The sequence below is a fragment of the Dermacentor albipictus genome, chromosome 1 (genome assembly GCF_038994185.2).
Source record: "Dermacentor albipictus isolate Rhodes 1998 colony chromosome 1, USDA_Dalb.pri_finalv2, whole genome shotgun sequence".
Lineage (NCBI taxonomy): Eukaryota > Metazoa > Arthropoda > Arachnida > Ixodida > Ixodidae > Dermacentor > Dermacentor albipictus.
Window position 1 is genome coordinate 276,318,962 of NC_091821.1, and position 18,845 is coordinate 276,337,806.

Here is an 18,845-nt window from a genome sequence, read left to right on the forward strand (position 1 = left end):
TTATACACAAGAAATTAAGCACTATGGGGCACTGGCATGAATATTACAGCCAACACAATAATGAACCATTACAGTAAGCTTATGAAAGACAAGACATTATGGCTGCCAAATAAGCATACTTACAGCTGGTGGCAGGCCATCCACAAGGTTTGCCAGTAGCGATTGCATCACTGCTGCTGCTGCCACAGGAGTCATGAGAGGTATGCATCCCAATAATGCGGATACTTCATGTAAACTTCTTGCGGGTTCATCAGAGGCTATTCCCTGTTGATGTTAAAGAAATGCAAGTACACAAGATGTCAACTCATGAAAAGAAAAAAAGAAAGAAACAATCTCCCCCAAAACAATAATACACAAGTTTTTTCTGGTAAAGCTTACATAGTCCCAAATTAATGATTTCTTCCAAGAGTTTTTATGCAGTTCACTTTTACTTCACAATTAATGTTGCAAAGATGAACTTGAATGAAATGGACAAGAGTTTGAAATTGGGGTAGTTGGTTCTTGTTCAACATGGTGAGCTGTGCAGACAATGGGAAAAGAGATATGCAAACAGGACAGATGTCGTATTTTTTACTATCAACTGATTTTTATTAAAAGCCATACAACTTATATAACACACAGATGACAAACTTACAGATGCATAAGCACAACACCAAGAGAGTTGCTTGCCTAGCCAGCGAAAGAAAAATGCAATGACAACTGAAGTAATCAAGAGGCGAAGATTCCACAAGGAACAAAAGCAAAGGAACCTTCAAAAGATGCAGTCTAGGGGCACTATAACGTAAAACTATTCCAATTTTGCAATCAGCCCACCGCGATTGGTCAAAAACTTCTTTGGACCACTTCCACTTCACCTGTCTGTCATGCGACGTCACAAAAAACGGGATAGCTCCCCATCCGATATAACGTGTACACACTGATTATGCATAATTTGACCAAACAAAACAAAAATAGTTATTACTGATTCGACGCCTTTTTGCCATTAGCCCTCGGCTATTGGTCGAAAGTTTTCGGACTGCACCCACTTCACCTGCCTCTCACACGACATTACAAAACTGCAAGAACTTACCGTGTCAAAGTGACGCATACGTATTAAAGATGCATGCCGAACAAAACAGAATTTTCTTCTGAATACCTGCAGGCTGCCCTGTTTGGAAAGGAATAAAAGATGGCTGCCGCCGGTCGCTCCAGCACTGGCTACTCATCCCTGTCAGAGAGCATGGGTTTATTTGTGTGTAATAAAACTTTTTGCATGGCCGTGTAACGTTTTCGAGAAATTTTTGCACATTTATGACCTCATTCTGCCAACTCTTCTTTGCTGAGGATCCATTTTAGCATCATTCTTAAGCTTCCGCTGCATGCCGGCACGATTGTCAACGAGCAACGTGCCGCAAGCTAAGCAAGAGAAAGCGGACCAATCGCAGACGCAGGCACCACCCTCTTCATCCGGTTATCGAAATTCAGTGCAGTGGCTCGGCCCCATCAAATCCCTCTCCACTTGAGCATGCTCCTCCCTCTTGTGAGCCAATTAGATAAGACAAGCCACTCAGTGCAGGCAATGTTATTCGTTTTTCAAGCAAACAAAAGTGACCTCCTATGAACAAGGGGAGCATTTGATTGGTTTGTCCAGATAACCCTGCGGGTGACCACCCGATGCTTGCGTCGGCGGTTACGCAAATTTGGAATAAAAACATATTGGAATAGTTTTACATTATATGGCCCTAGAATAGGAACCAGCAGCACAATAACGTAAATGTAACGAAAAAGGTTCATAAATGCAAGCCAACCCAAGAGCCAACCAAAAATAGATCTTTAAAATGGCAAAAGGTGATAAAAGTTGGTGGAAAGGTACACATGTCAAAAACTAACATTCAAGGTACCTCATCTTTTTGTCAGAAAGGCTAACCAATGGTTCTCTGATGCATGCTGTTCCCTTGTTAAGCTTGCAGTTGGCTCTTAGTAGCTGTCACATATTTATAAACCTTTTTTTGTCTATTCCTTTTGTCGATTTTTACAACTGTCATGTTGTTTGATTGGTTCCTTTTCTAGACTTCTATATTTGTCAAATGTTTTTTGCTCCAAGTGTGATCTTTGCCTTTGCATTCTTCTTGTTTTCATTGCATTTTTTTTTTTTTGCTGACCAGTTGAGCAACTACGGTAGTTTTGTGCATGTGTGTCTGTAAGCCTGTCATCTGTGCATTATGTAAACTGTATGACTTTAATAAAAATCAATAGCACATCTGTCCTGTTTACATCTCTCTTTTCTCATCATCTGCATAGTTTGCCATGTTAAATGAAATGCATTTCCCAACACATTTAGGCGGAGAAAAGTTTGCAACTCTGTTGACATAGATTTTAGCCTTATGTTTCACTCTCAATATATATCCTTAACTGCTGATTAACGAGAAGGAAGGGGATTAACCGAGGGACTGAACCCACAACCTTCAAATATCGCGTTGCGAAGGTTGTGGGTTCCGGCAACCTTGATGGCAACATTGATGCCTTCAGGTAGCATGTGTGGGTTCATTGACCAGTCGCCTTGACCCAAAAAGATCACGTTCTCGTGATGAATGTGGCAGAAAGGACGTTGTACGTCCGCCGCCAAGGTCTGTGAGTGGTGGCACTGGCTAACACTCCCAGGGTTCTACTAGGAAACATAAATACCCAAGATAGTGGATGGGGAAACGGTGCCACAGTAGCTCAATTGGTAGAGCATCACACGCGAAATGCAAAGGTTATGGGTTTGGTCCCCACCTGCGTCAAGTTGTTTTTTCATACTTTCATTTCCATTAATTTATTGTTTTTTTATTTCATTTATTAAGCACAAGTAATTTCCCCTATGTTGTTCTTGGTGTCAGTGTTTGTTGGCTTCTTATAATATAAACTGCTGAGTAGTAAGATTATTTCAGAATGAATTTTTTTCAGCAGCCTACATGTAGACGTTTTAAAGGTACAAACAGATCTTGATAATTCGAACTCGAAGGGGCCTGAAAATTTGTTAGAATAAAACAGAGTTCTAATTAAAAGAAAAGCTCACTGAATGAAGCTCATTGAACGATAGGTTAACATGAGGTAACATGAGCGATGTAGTTTGAAAATGTGGCTTCATGGCAGCTTAGTTCGTGCTGGCATGAAGCCAAACTATGAGGCAAAATTTTTGCTGCCATAAAGCTGCACCTCAAGGCAAAATTCACATATAACCTGCATCCAGACTTTACTGTTCACGCAGCGGCGTCTCCAACCCTGCCAGTGCTGGAGTTACAGCACAAGCCACATACAGTAACTCTAGGTAGTGTGGCCAGATTGGAGGCACAGCAGCCAGTGCGCGGCACCGCTGTGTGAGTTCGCGTGCTGCTGAGAGCATGCCATCGCGAACCGTCACAAATGCTTACGCATTTGAATTACCGGGCGTTTTCGCACAATGAAATATACAGACCAGACCACAGCATCAGATTGAATAAACCGGAAGTTCAAATTAAGCAGGTTCAATTTAGCAAGATTCCACTGTATTCACTGTGACCCTGAAGGTTCATGTTACACTTGGCATAATGAAGTTGCAAATAGAGAGACAACAAGTGAACACTACCGTCGGTGTGTTGGAAGCTGTTGTCCCCACTGCCAGAAGCTGTGCCAAAGAGTGCCATGCCCAACTGTAGTCTTTCCCAAATGTTCCCCAAAGCTGCTCCATGTGCTTTGCTAGAAAACCCTAAGTGAAAAAAAAGAAAACAAGAACTTTCATAAAATTATATACTACTATTGTGCAATAAGGTGTAAAATAAGGCCATTTGGCAAATATTCATGGCAAGAAGTGTGTACCAGAAGTATAGGAATGATACACACATAACACTGCCCAACAAGAAACAACCCAAACACCACCATTCTGCCATGTGCACAGCTGTGAAGTCACAGCAACATTAGGTCACGGTCACATTGGACATAATGCTGCCACATGAGTGGAATGACAACCACATGCATGCTGTGGAATTTACTCTACAAGTCAAACAAGCTAGGCAGCTTGAGCCCATATGCATCTTCCACCAAAAAAACCAGGATGCAAAGCAACGCAATCTTTGACACACACCAGTGCAAGCGCTGATATTGTTGATTTTATGTGGCCAGTAAATTGTTGCACTGCTGTCACACAGTTCATTCATTGAATCTATTTCATGCATGGCTTGGAAGATGTTGAACTGTTGCTAGTTGCTTTACGGACAACTGTTGTTGATTTTTTTCAGCCCGACCAGGCAAGGTTTTCGCCTTGCCTCGTTTGTAGTGCGGTAAAATTATCATCATCAGCACCATCATCATCATCATCATCATCATCCTATTTTTATGTTCAGTGTAGGATGAAAGCCTCTCCCTGATATTTCCAATGACCCCTGTCTTGTGCTGGCTGATTCCAACTTACACTGGCTAATTTCCTAATTTCATCATCTCACCTAGTTTTCTGCCATCCTCGATTGCACTTCCCTTAACTTTGTACCCATTCTGTAACTCTAATGGTACACTGGTTATCTGCCCGGAAAAGTTCTAACTGGTGTTGCAGAAGTCGCGGGACGTGGTAGTGCTGAACTTAGCATCACAAGTTCGTGGCTGGACATAATTATATTTACTCCATCGTGTTTTTCACTAATTGTAACAACGTGTCATTATTTAGCATTATTGGCGGCTCCTCCAGGACACCAAAGCAGCAACGGAGACTGGTCCATGGGTTGGGGCCGTGGAGGCCGAAGCGTGCCAGGGGGTGTTCGCATAAAAATTTGGCTCTTTGCGATAGCAGACAGCCGATCTTTAATAACACCCCTGGCACGCACCCCTGGCCGCCCTGCTTCCAGCTTTGATCCGCCCGCTACACCTTGGGTGCCCTAGAGATCCGCCTGCTTTATTACAACCTCAGGTGCTCTCCTGAGGCCTCTGTTTTTCGGTTACATGTGCGCTCCTGGAGCAGTGCTTGTAAAAAATCCAATCGTCGTGACGAAAAAAGCGACCAGCGGCTTATACAACACCAGTCAGAACCTTGCCATTTGCCCTACACATTACATGGCCTGCCCAGCTCAATTTTGTCAACTAGAATACTGACATGAGCATAACAGTTGGCTGTGTAGTGGGTTTGCAGCTTCTGCAGAAGCTGAGGCCGACAACAACGCACTCTCAGTGAAGGTGCCAGACTGGACCTGTCTGCTTCAATAAAAGAAACTTAATAGTTTTTATCATATATATAGTAACATGACTGGTGGAGGAGCTAGGTGAACTGTTCCATGCACTGTGACAAACAGGAAGCTCCCAACTTAGATCGCGACACCTTCAATGCTGGCCTTCAGCGCAGCCGTCGACAACTAGAACTACCACCAGAATTGGACCCTCTCTCACTAAAGTGTACAACCATGACAACGAGCAGCCAGACTGGAGAAACCACCACTCCACCTGCTCCATGGATTTTCAACACGCTGCCAAGCCCAAGGTCCTTTCACGGTGAGGGATCCGAGAACGTTGAGGACTGGCTAGACCACCACAATAGAGCTGCCAGCGTCAATGAATGGGATGACCACCGGAAGCTTTGGTATGTCTACTTCGGCCCTGAGGATTTGGTGCGCATCTGGTCCGAAAACCATGAAGCTAGTTTGACAACCTGGCAAGAATTTTGTAGCCAGCTGTACAATACCTACGGAAGTTCAGACCAGAAGGAGCAAGTAGAACATGCTCTCATTTCCAGGAATCAAAGACCAAACGAGAGCGTCGCCATGTTCATTGAGGACATGTCGCAGCTGTTCCGGTGTGCTGATCCCGGAATTGCAGAAGAAAAGAAAGTGCGCTTGTTTATGAGGGGCATGAAAGAGCAGTTGTTCACAGGTATAGTGCGCAACCCACCAGATACCGTAGATGAATTCCTCAATGACACAAAAACAATGGAGAGTATGTTATGGCAGCAGTCATGGCAGTACAGGCGCCCAGGGAACTTCACATCTCTCTCGTCGTCCATGGCCACCCCTGATTTGACGACCCTAAGGGAGCTCGTGCACAGTATTGTAAGCGAGAAGTTGCAACAAGTTCATGCAATGTCTCCTCAAACCTATGTGACTGCTTTAAGTGATGAGGTTCGCGAAGAGGCCAGGCAGCTGGTACGTCCACTGGTCGCACTGCCAATTGCAGTCTCTCTCCTGACATACGCCATAGCCTGAAGATCTCCTATGCTGGCAGTCGGCTATCTGTCCCACCCTCCCATGCAACAGACGGCATAGCACTCCTCAAGCCCCCAGTACTTTCTGAGCCCTCTGCTTTCCGCAAGCCCAAGTCAAAACATCCGGAAATCCAGTGCTTGGCGCACTTCAGACAATCGTCCACTCTGCTACCATTGCAGTGAAGCAGGTCACCTATACCACGAGTGCATGTACCATCATGTGGGCCTTCCTGGGTTTCGCCCGGATGCATATCGACCCCGTGATGGTGAGCATCCTCGAGCTATTGTCGAGTACTTGGCGAGCCAGCAGTCCCCGACTCTACCGCAACGCCAGTCTCACTCTCCATCTCCTCGACGTTCTACATCACCTGGCCAAACTTGCCGTTCTCTGATGGCATTAGGGACAGAGATCCATTAGGTCCCCAAGCCCACGTCGGGGAAACTAGGAGCAGCGACCTCCGGGGGTGGGGCCGCTGTTGACGGATCTATAAAACATCCTCCTCCCCTGATACGCCAGCCGAGTGCCAAAGATTCCCTTTCACCGCCGCATGGCGTCGACTACAAAAGTGTTTCCACAGGCATCCCCATTCAACAACTACCCAGTAACTGCCCTCGTGGACACTGGTGCCGATTATTCTGTTATGAGTGCTGAACTAGCTGCTGAACTGAGATAAGTCATAATGCCATGGCACGGACCAAGCCTTTGGACAGCAGGTGGTCATCTCTTGATGCCGAGTGGGAGATGCACAGCCAGGCTCCAAATCCATCAGTCAATGTACATTGCTTCGTTTATTGTGTTGCGTGAATGCTCGTGGAAAGTCATCCTTGGGATGGATTTTCTTCACGAACACAGTGCTGTTGTCGACCTTCGGGAGCTGATTATAATGCTATCCGACAACTATGCCCCGGTACTGCAAGATAGTAATACGCGTAAGAAAGCACTGCGTGTTGTTGATGACACTGTGACACTCCCGCCGCGAACTAGTATGCTCGTAACTGTTGAAAGCAACCATAATAGTAGCAGCATCGCTTAAGGAAAACTTCGGTGCTCTTGGCTCAGCAAGTCTGTGTCGCCCATGGCACTATTCGACTGAACCGCCGAATGACTGAGCGGCGAGTACTAACACCTGGCAAAGCAAACGGCCATTGCTCACTTTGAAGATATTAGGGATGCAATAAGTCCTACGCTTGCTGAGCTTTCTGCAACGGCCAAGAGTGACACTGTGGTTGTCAGTACAGTCGATGTAAATCCTGAGCTGTCAACCACACAGAAAGAGCGAATACAAAGTATTTTATAGATGTTCAGTGATTGTTTCGCATCCACGTCAAAAGTAACACAGACCCCCATCGCGAAGCACCGTATTATAACGAACCCGACCAAACGGTCCGTGCGTCAGCACGCCTACCGAGTGTCACGAAAAGAGCAAGAGGCGATTCGTTGTCAAGTAAAGCAAATGCTAGACGATGGCGTAATTCAACCCTCAACCAGCCCATGGGCGTCGCCCGTTGTACTCATCAAGAAGAAGGATGGCACTCTTCGGTTTTGCATGGATTACCGCAAACTGAACAGGGTGACGAAAAAAGATGTCTACCCTCTTCCCCGTATAAATGACTCTCTAGAACGTATTCCACATGCCCGATACTTCTCAATGGATTTACGCAGTGGATACTGGCAGATAGAAGTTGATGAACGAGATCGCGAAAAGACTGTTTTCGTAACTCCTGACTGCCTGTAGGAATTTAAGGTGCTGCCCTTTGGATTTTGCTCAGCTCTCGCGACCTTTCAAAGGATGATGGACGCCATACTGTCAGGTCTTAAGTGGGAATGATGTCTGATCTATTTAGATGACCTCGTTTTTTCTCAGACATTTGAACAACACTTGCAGCGACTTCAGTCCGTGTTTCTTGCAATTTGATCTGCAAGCCTGTCATTAAAACCTGAGAAATGCCATTTTGGTTATCAGGAACTGAAGTTTCCAGGCCACGTTAGTAATGAAGATGTTCAGCCAGACCCAGAAAAGAGTATGGCTGTTGCCACATTTTCAACACCAGCCAACAAACGTGATGTGCGCCGCTTCTTGGGCCTCTGCTCATACTACAGACACTTTGTTGACCATTTTTACAAGATCGCAGAACCCCTCAGTTGTTTAACAAAGGAGGATATCCCATTTGCTTGGGGTCTGGAGCAGAGAGCCGCATCCTCTGAGCTTGAGCGGTGCCTCCAGACACCCCTCTTACTTGGACACTTTGATGAAGATGCCGACTCTGAACTGCACACTGATGCTAGCGACATCGGCCTCGGTGCAGTGGCAAGATGGCGTTGAATGTGCTATTGCTTACGCTAGCTGCACCTTTACCTCTGCAGAAAAGAACTACTCTACTACTGAAAAGGAATGCTTACCTGTCTTCTGGGCGATAGCTAAATTTCGACCATATTTATACGGTCGTTCGTTCAGAGTGGTTACCAACCATCATGCCCTTTGTTGGCTAGCCAATCTTAAGGACCCATCAGGATGTCTTGCCAAGTGGAGCCTTCGTCTTCAAGAATTCGATGCAACAATCGTCTACAAGTCTGGACGGAGTTATGCTGACGCTGACTGTATTTTGCGCGCTCCACTTGCAACGGTGTCAAGTGATGCTGATGATGATGGTCATTTCCTTTGTGCTGTCAATATATCTGACTTGGCTCGGCAACAGCAGGACGATTTAGAACTCGGGCAACTTATCTACTATCCTTAAGGCCGAAGTTTGCATCCTCCACGGACATTCACGCGTTCAGCATCTTCGTTCTGTCTCCGCAACAATGTCTTGTATAAAAAGCATTTGTACAGATCAGCGACTGGACATCTCCTTGTTGTTGCATCTACGCTGCGTGCCGATGTTCTGTCTGCCTGCCACAATGTGCCCTCTTCAGGCCACTTGGGATTCACGCGCACCTTGGCCAGAACTCGACAATGCTACTGCTGGCCTACTAAGCTTGCTGAGGAAGTCAAGCATTACGTGAAAACTTGCTAAGACTGCCAGCGCCGAAAGACTTCACCTCAGCACCCAGCCGGTTTCCTGAAGCCTGTTACACCACGAACACAACCATTTCAACAAATTGGCATGGACTTGCTTGGGCCCTTCCCTAAGTCATTTGCTGGCAATTGCTGGATCGTGGTTATGAATGATTACCTGACATGATACTGCGAAACTGGAGCCTTCTAGTGAGCCACTGCCAGTGATGTTTCACACTTTTTCATCCACAACATAGTCCTCTAGCATGGTGCACTAGCAGTAGTAATTACAGATCGTGGTACAGCTTTCACAGCTCAGATGATGCAAGACGTCATGATGCTTAGTGGTACAGCTTGTCGCCGAGCCACTGCACACCATCTTCAGACCAACGGTCTTACGGAGAGGTTAAATGAGACAGTCACTGACATGCTTTCCATGTATGTCGACAGCAAACACAACAACTGGGACGATAATTTGCCTTACCTTACATTCGCATACAACATTGCTGTTCAAGAAACTACTGAGTTCACTCCTTTCCCTTTGCTCCACGGCCGTGAGGCAACCACCATGCTGGATGCCATGCCCCTCCCCGAACAATACGGCATTACCATTGACGCGGAGGAATTTACCCTGCTTGCAGGCACAGCTAGCAAGTTTGTATGCAAGCAAATCTAGAATCAGCAATCCATAGACTCCCAGAGGAATAACGTTCGCCATCGCGACGTTGTCTACCAACCCGGTGATCAAGTTTGGGTATGGACCCCGACTGGCCAACGCGGCCGGTTGGAAAAGTTACTGCGCCGCTACTTCGTCCCCTACAGAGTCCTCCGTCGCCTCAGCGAAGTGAACTACGAAGTTCTCCCTAAAGACACGGGTCGGCCATCCCGTCACGTGCAGCCTACGGATGTTGTGCATGTTTCTAGGATGAAAATGTACCACTCACGTTGACGAGGCCATTCTCACTTCCACTTGCCTTCATCCCGCTTGTGTGACACTTTCCTCTTCACAAATTTTATCTGTGTTGTCATGTATGTGCTTTATTTGTTTGTTCTTTTTCCACTGTTTTGCATTTGAAGCATCGCGACGATGCTTTCTGAAAGGGGGGTAAAGCCGCGAGCATAACAGCTTGCTGTGTATTGGGTTTGCCGCTTCTGCAGAAGCTGAAGCCGACGACAACGCACTCTCAGTGAGGATGTCGGACGGGACCTGTCTACTTCCATTAGATTAAACTTGATAGTTTTTGTCATATATATAGTACTGAGACTATATCAGCTTTCCCCGTTTAATCTCTGATCCACATGCTCTCTTCCTGTCTCTCAAGCTACGCCTAAAATTCTTCATTCCACTGATCTTTGCGTGACTTTTAACTTGCTCCCAAGCTTCTTTGTACCCGCCATGGTTGCTTAGTGGCTATGGTGCTAGGCTGCTAAGCACAAGGTCGCGGCATCGAATCCCGGCCACGGAAGCTGCATTTTGATGGGGGCGAAATGCGAGAACACTAGTGTATTTAGATTTAGGGGCTTGTTAAAGAACCCCAGGTGGTCCCAATTTCTGGAGTTCCCCACTACGGCGTGCCTCATAATCAGATCGTGGTTTTTCCACGTAAAACCCCAGAATTGATTGACTGAATTTATTGAAGCTTCTTTGCCAACTGCCAAGTTTCTGCCCCATATGTTAGCACCGGTAGAATGCAATGATTGTGCACTTTTCTTTTTAATGACAGTGGCAGGATTTGGTAATTCCAGCCATATGCACTCCAACCCATCTTTATTCTTCTGTAAATTTCGTTCTCATGATCAAGGTCCCCTGTGAGTAATTGACCAAGATAAACATACTCTTAGAGAGACTCTATAGACAGTCTGGTGATCATGAATTGCAGAATGTATGCAGCTGAATTGCATTGGCGGTGCAGCATGTGGGGATGCACCACTCTCACGTGTCCCCTGATATGTTCTTTTTCCCGCACAGCTTCTGTCTTCTGCAGTGCGGCTCCGCCACGTGGCCTGGGCCCCACGGCAGTCGGCGTGGTTGAAGCACAATACGAGAGATGGCGCGAGTGTTGCGCTGCTAACGCCGCCTCACGGCAGGGTTACTTGGGAGCGCAAGGGAGAACACGCTGCCTCTTTGGTTCGAGATCGTCAAGCGGCGCGGACGTTCCGCGCTTGCGACGATTCATGGTCTGCGAGACCATCTCATGAGGTCTCGTTCGAACGCGCCACCGTTCGCGTGACATACACGCGAACGACCAGGCATTGGAATCCAGCATGGGGGCGAACATATTCGCTCGCTATCCGGTCGCGGTGAGTCGGACTTCCTTTATTTGTCGCGTGCCCATCGGCATGTTTTGTGGATAGCAACTCGGCTTAGCAGGCATTGATCTATGAAAGGTGCAATAAATGCCCTTGTGATTGTTTGCACTACTGTGTTGTCGTTCATTTGTCCCAAGAGTACGGGTGAGAACCCTACATCTGGCTGCCCAACGTGGACCTCTTGGGGCATGAGACGATAGATTTAACAGTTTTGCTTCGTTCGAGACCTTTGTTTGAACCGAAGCATAGGGCTAGCATAGATTTTGATTGCTAGCATTGGCGGCGTGCTTTCTTGAGCGAGGCGACAATGGCTGTAGTGTGTTTGAACTTGTCAACATGCTAAGCCTTTTCGCAAGTGTTTTTTTTAACCCTTTCGCTGTCACGGACGTACCGGTACGTCATCGCGCTTCCCCCCCAAAAGTGTCACTGACGTACCGGTACGTTCTCTATCGTGCGTTCAAAATTTCGCGCCTGAGCGCAAAGCTGGCGCTCCTGGATTGGCCACGCTATCTGTTGACTCTTTCTACAAGTTCGTATATTCGCCCCGACCTGTGTTACTCCATGTATTGAAGAGTACGGCGCCACGGCCACTCCCCACTTTCTCTTTGCTGAGTGGCGCGGTGGCTCCGTGTTCGCTGTATCATGCGTCGCGCGCGTGTGGTTATGGGTTCAAGGGTTGCTCTGCCATCTCCGCTGGTTTGAAGGTTTTTATTTTTCTTCTGTTGGTGTGCCTGCTACGGCGCGTCAAGTTCAGGCGCACGTGCCGTTGCCTCACCGAAAAGAGCGACTTGTTGCTGCTTTCGCTCTCTCGCCGCACCCTCGCTTTCGACTTGCAGCAGTAAACGTAAAGCCCTTCGAACTTTGTTTAGCCTTTTTCAATTTCTCTCTGTCATCTTGATCACGCAACGTCCCATTTATCTCCGTTGTGCGGGTGACTGAAAGCGCATCCTCCCTGCGCGCGGTTACTTTCGGATGGCTCAGCGCGCGGGACCTTCGTCTGCTCATTGGAGCGGTGGCTCAATTCCGATTCAGAATACGAGCCGAGCTCGGATTCGAACTCGGACAGAGTCGCATGCGAGGAAGAGGGTTCCGCATCGTCAGATTCAGATGTTGAAGGGATTTTATAGTCAGGCTGATGATGATGATGATGTTTACTAACCACAGCTGCAGAACACTGAAATGTGTATATTTCATTGACTATGTTATTTGTATACCAATCATAATCAAAAATAAATTGCTATGTTCATTCCCTGTTATGCTCGTTCCCTGAAACCAAGCCGACACTGGGGGTGCGTCCCGGTCAGAAAGGTCCGACAGCGAAAGGGTTAAATAACATTCGTCGGTACGAGAGCCACGTGGTCTGCATCTTGGGAGAGCTAGGCTTAATGCCTGCAGAGCAATGGCAAGCCTGAAGCGAGTGAGTACGGAAGCCTCGTGGGTGGTTCGAATTTCTTATGTAAATAGCTTCTTCTATCTCTTTGACTCTGATGAAGTTGCGGCTCTGGGAGACGGGTGGCCACGGGCCACGGGTGCCACTATGGGCTGACTGGTATTGCGGCCTGGCACAGGGCGCTCCGACACTGTCTGAGACAGTGGGCGCCGTCAACTCGAATGCTGTGTGCAGCGAGCGGGGTAGGACCACCTAACAGAGCTGACATCTCCTCGCGGCTGCCTGTTTTGCGCCCATTTTGGATGTTGTTTTTTGGATGCCAGTTGTCAGGGTAGCGACGCTTTAGGCCTAAGGCGTTACGAAGCTGCCTGTCGCACGTGGAGAAACACAACCTGGCGGACCGTGGCGTTGGTGTTGCACTTTGCTCCCCTTATTTTAGTTAGCCTCGCACGAATTGAAATTACTCGTTCGACTCAAGGAAGCGAGCTTCGTTCACGTGAACTTAGCATCTGAGTAGCCGCCCGATTTTTTGCTAGCCGAGTTGGACATAGTACCACGTGGGCGATGCGCATGCAGACTTCCTCTCCCTTGTGCTACTTTAGTGTCTGCCGAGTGTGTTGAGTGTACGCAGCATGAGTGGGGCCGCCCCTGGTTGGCTGTCACCTGCACATCGTCTGTGCTGCTGCCCCGGACTACGATCGAGCCACCCCGGGCAATGGTGATGCTGTGGCCAGTTTCAGCGCAGCGACTTCGGTGACCTCCTGTATCCAGCTCACAACCCTCGGCGGCGGACAAAAGAGCCGGCGGTCACCGACAGCTACTGCGGCTCTCGCCAGCAGGGCGCATCGGCGCGAGCGACGCTTGCTCGTTGCGACTACTGTATCGCCGTTTCTGGAGTCCTGGCCTGGAATCGTGCCGTTGAGTCTGCAAAGCTGCTGCTGTGACCGGCGGACGCCAGCGGTGTACCCAAGGACAACATCGGCTCACATGCTATGGACAGCATGTGGACATTTCCTCAGCGCGGCCACTGTTGCATGTACTATCTTGTTCGCGAAGCACGGGTTGATGTTAGACCATATAACATGCTTCGCCGGAATAAGTAGTGATTTAAGGTTGGGGAGGTGTGGGGATGCACGACTCTCACGCGTCCCCTGAGATGTTGTTTTTCCCGCAAAGCTTCCGTCTCCTGCAGTGCGGCTTCGCCGCGTGGCCTGGGGGCCGCGGCGGTCGGCGTGGTTGAAGCGCAATACGAGAGATGGCGCGAGTGTTGCGCTGCTAACGCCGCCTCACGGCAGGGTTACTTGGGGGCGCAGGGGAGAACACGCTGCCTCTTTGATTTGAGGTCGTCAAGCGGCGCGGACGTTCCGCGCTTGCGCCGATCCATGGTCTTCGAGACCGTCTCGTGAAGCCTCGTTCGAAGGCGCCACCGTTCGCGTGACCGTACGCGCGAACGACCAGGCGTTGGGATCCAGCATGGGGGCGAACATATTCGCTCGCTATCCGGTCACGGTGAGTCGGACTTCCTAGATTTGTCGCGTGCCCATCGGCATGTTTTGTGGATAGCGACTCGGCTTAGCAGGCATTGATCTATGAAAGGTGCAATAAATGCCCTTGTGATTGTTTGCACTACTGTGTTGTTGTTCCTTTGTCCCAAGAGTACGGGTGAGAACCCCACAAGCACTAACTCATGCTTGTATTTACCCATGCTTTTGGCGAGCTCATTCACAATGGTACGCATTTACATTAAAATTTTCACAATGGCTCTTCATGAGGCGATTTTCAAGGCAGTTATTCGGTGATGTCATGTGTATTCAGCGGTAGCATGATCACTACAATGTGTGCCGGCATCATGCTGTGTGGTGTCATTTGAGATATAAGTCTGCACCAACGACATCTGTTTATTACTGAGGTACAGAAACAATAAGGAGGCATGGTATAATTAAAAGAAAACAAAAAACAATCGAGACATTGCATTAGTCAACAACATGAAACAGCTCCTTAACATGTGCTTCACTTCACAACTGAGCTTCATTACACTTTTCTATGGGATACACCTGGCACTTGCATGGGCTGTATTGTCCCAAACTTCGCTAACATCATGCACCTGTTTATTTTCATAGAGGCCCATGCCTTTCCTGCAGCTGTCAGCGCACAAGCAGTGTAGCAGCTGAACAAGGAGACGAGAAGAAATTGTAGTCGCGAACTTCAGTCATCCTTGCTCCGAAGGGCTATCGTCTGCTACTGCTTGCAAGCGTGCTTTCAAAAGCACTCACTAGGTGGCCATCACTGGTGCCTCCCTATAAAGTTACTGTATATGGCTCCTGCCGGGAGCCAGAGTTATGGTGGCTAGAAGGGGGAGGTGACGCCAGCGTCAGCATATCAGCCGAGAAAGTGCGATCCTCTCATTCATGCACTGCCGCAAAGGCCGCGGCAGTGCTGCGGTCAGCTTGGCGATGCAGTCACGCGGTTGCGCGCGTGTGCAGCTTCCTGCGGTGTCTGGCCGGCGCGACAGCATTCCTGTTTCTTCGCGGCTGCCAACGTGTTCTCTCATTTATGGCAATATGTGTTTCGTTGCTGACATGTTAATGTGAGTGCCGGACTTCGCCGAACAGATGAATTCCAATGCAAAAAACACGAGGCAGCGTCACTGCTTCGCTCCTGGCTACACGTCCGGCTATGTGTCGTCGAGGCAGCAGGGAGGGTGCTCTAAGTTGCATATTTCGTCAAGGTCGAATGTCTTAATTTTATTTAGTGGAAAGTGATATCCCTGCCTCCCCATTTCTTAGTGGGTGTTCAATGCTTAATGTTTTTCTTTCAAATATACACAGAAGCTTGTGGATATGTGATATCTTGTATTTTGAATTACCCTGAATGTATGATGTCCAGTGCTTTGCTATTACTACGATGTGCAATAAATTTTTGCTATGCTTTGTATTACCTGTTCTGAACCCCATTCACATTTTTTAGGATAAGCCGACGCTTCATATTACTGAAACTTAAGGAGTGGAAGACACCGGCCACAGAACAGCCAACCTTTTTTTCTCTCATTTAATACCGCTTTTAATTTCCTTTTTCATATTCCTTTATGCCCTGAGGCAATAAACAACATTATTTAAAAAATGCAATCGCACGAACCCGAAACATATTTCCATCCTAATTCTTTTGGTCTGTGTCTCCTACTGTCATCATGCACTATCTTGACCACACGGGACTCATTCGGACCCTTCAATTCCTGAAACTGAAAGGATTTGCGAATAACGCTTTAGATACGCCGATGTGTTACGCAGCAGATGTATTGCAGAGGCAACCACTCGATTTTAATGGTTTTGTTTGTGGGGTTTCACGTGCCAAAATGACTCAGGCTATGAGAAATGCCGTAGTGGAGGCATGAAGGACTCAGGAAATTTCAACCACCTGGGGTACTTTGACGTGTACTAACATCGCACAGCAAACGGGCGCCTTGTTTTTCGCCTCCATCGAAAATCGGCCGCCGCGGCCGGGATGCCATCCCTCATCCTTGGGCACAACAATCGGGCACCCTAACTACTGCACCACCACGGCTTAAAATTGCATTCTGTCAGCCGTAGTAGGGTGGCTAGAATTGGGAGGTGTGAAGACCGCGGCACCGCCGCCATTGCCTAGGGAGGCCCCGCTGCGCGTTCCTCCCACTGGGGGAAAATTTGGCGCTTCCGTCGGGGGCGTGGGTAGGGTGGCTAACGCGGGGGCGCCGTGAGCTTGTCAGTAGTAGGCCACGGTGCAGTGCAAAGTAACTCTCGTGGTCGTGTAGTGCAGCTGTGTTTTTCTCGCGTTTCCGAAGTTTTTCTTCAAAGTAGGTGGTGTGAGCTGCTGTTGCTATCCCTTGACACCCTGTGAACATGTTACAACAACATGGAAGGTCGACAGCAGTGCCTTGACATTGAAAGTTGCACCCTTGAAGTTGACATATTCACACATATATTCTAGTGGATTTGAAAAGATGCTGGTCAATCTGGCCTTCAATATTTTCAACAGTGCAGTTGTGCACGCCATGGTCTTACACAAAGAAAAAATTGAGCAACAGTACTCAAATCTGGAGCCAACAAGGGTGTTCATTGACGTGATGGCTCAAGCAATTGAAGCCATGACATCACGGTTTCCAGCTGAAGCTTTGAGGTATGCCCACAGCAACTGTGCTCATTTTCGTGTGCCGGTGGTAAATGCTTTTCGCGTTTCAGACATGGCAGTGCTCAAGAAACTGCACCTAACAGCATGCTAGCATTTCTGGATCAGTGGGAGGCCCATGCAAAAGGGATCGGCATCTTAAGCAAGGGCACATCAGAAGGTCTGCGTGTGACCATACATTCCACTAAAGACCTCTTGACGTATCTAACTGAGAAGGTTGGGTTCAGGTTCTTGATGACTTCCCGCCTCAGTCAGGACTGCTTGGAGCGTTCATTTGGTATAGTGAGACAGTCAAGCGGAGCCAATGATCACCCCACTCCTGCGCAGTTCATCATTATAATGAAGCATGCAAGCTTATGCATTTCAGTCTGGGGGTGCATGGGGACATGGGGGGGGGGGCTTCTGTATCCCTCAGTCTGTCTATACAACCTCATTCAGACACTCGAGGACAGGTTCACTCGTGCACGCAAAAGTTGTCAAGAATTTCTTGCTTCTAGCAGCCAATGTGCCACAAATTGGCTGCAGGAAGCATTCCGCTGATCTAACAGGATCGGTGTCTAGGTTTTATTGTATAACACGTATTCACTTTCTCCTCAAAGGCTTAAATCAGTGTGTCATCCACAACAAAGCCAAGAAGGTTAAGCCCTGTGTTTTGTAAAAATGTGATGTTATGCAATAACTGTGTTATTTCCAATAAATATGTATTAAATCACAAGTGCTTTGTACTTTCTAGAATTTCTTCACCACAATGCTGATATATTGCATGAACTTCCTCCATTTAAAGTAATGTTACAATCTCAGATATGTGACTTATGTGCGGGTGACACATTCAAGGTTATTCCAATGCGCTGGCCTTGCGCAGCGATTCCTATGAACTATACTTTCCGCAAGGAATAAGCGCGCTAATCTCGACAAGAGGTGGTCGCAAAAACCGTTGCTGTCTCGGCTGCGTAGTCCGTGCTCGCTGTTTCCATGTGGAATGAGAGCAGCGAAACATTAAATTCTCTCTGCATCTACAATGTAGAGAAAGAAGTCTGGTCAGATTCTGACGCATTCAAACGCTAAAACTAAGCGCTACCAAAGCGAGAAATTACGGCGCCTCGGCCGGCAGCGCCGTCACGCGGCAGGAACGCGTTTTAGGGCCAGCTTCCGGAGGCCAGTCTTCACACCTCCCCATTCTAGCCACCCTAGCCGTAGTCACGTTCGACTAGTGTTTAATGAGCTAAACCATTGCTTGCAACAACATCACTGAAAGGCCAACGCGTTGCGTGCACGGCAGGCCTGCATCTTTGCGTATGCTCAAAGCCAGCAGCGCGTACAATGCATCGCATTACGGCCAACAGCACCACCTACGCCAGGCTTGAAATGGAGGAGCGGCTTTCATACGCCGTTGGCATCACCTCTCCCTTCTAGCCACCATACCAGAGTTGGGCATAGATCCGCCATCTTGCAATCCACTTTTGTGCAGTGAAGCCACCTCGCGTTCGTACAGGGGCTATTTAATTTATTATTTAACAAAGGTATTACAGAAGAGATCCATCTCACGAGCTGGTTGCAGGGGAGGTATTCTGTAAGAGTCCACCTAGTGGACATGTCCATTTCGTCTGCTGCTGAAGTGTTGATGGCTGTGGTGCCTAGTTGCTGCGGATGCGTAGCCCAGCCTAGCCAATAAAAACTTCAACAGCAGACGAAATGAACATGTCCACTAAGTGGACTCTTACAGAATACCTCCCTAGCACTGTAGAAGCTACACGAATTCTTAGCCAACAGGAAGGCCGAATGCCCCTCGAGATACACACATTCGAGCCGC

General features: G+C 48.0%; 1 protein-coding gene across 4 annotated transcripts in view; it reads right to left on the bottom strand.

Moving 5' to 3' along the window:
- Window positions 1–18,845, bottom strand: part of LOC135908778 (AP-5 complex subunit beta-1-like) — a 209,954-nt gene that overhangs the window by 188,816 nt on the left and 2,293 nt on the right. For all 4 annotated transcript variants that reach the window (XM_065440620.1, XM_065440622.1, XM_065440621.1 and 1 more), the window contains exons 5-6: window positions 3,587–3,706; window positions 124–264 (exon numbers count right to left, since the gene is read on the bottom strand). In XM_065440620.1, coding sequence (XP_065296692.1) covers window positions 124–264; window positions 3,587–3,706 — 261 coding nt within the window. The remainder of the gene's footprint in view (window positions 1–123; window positions 265–3,586; window positions 3,707–18,845) is intronic.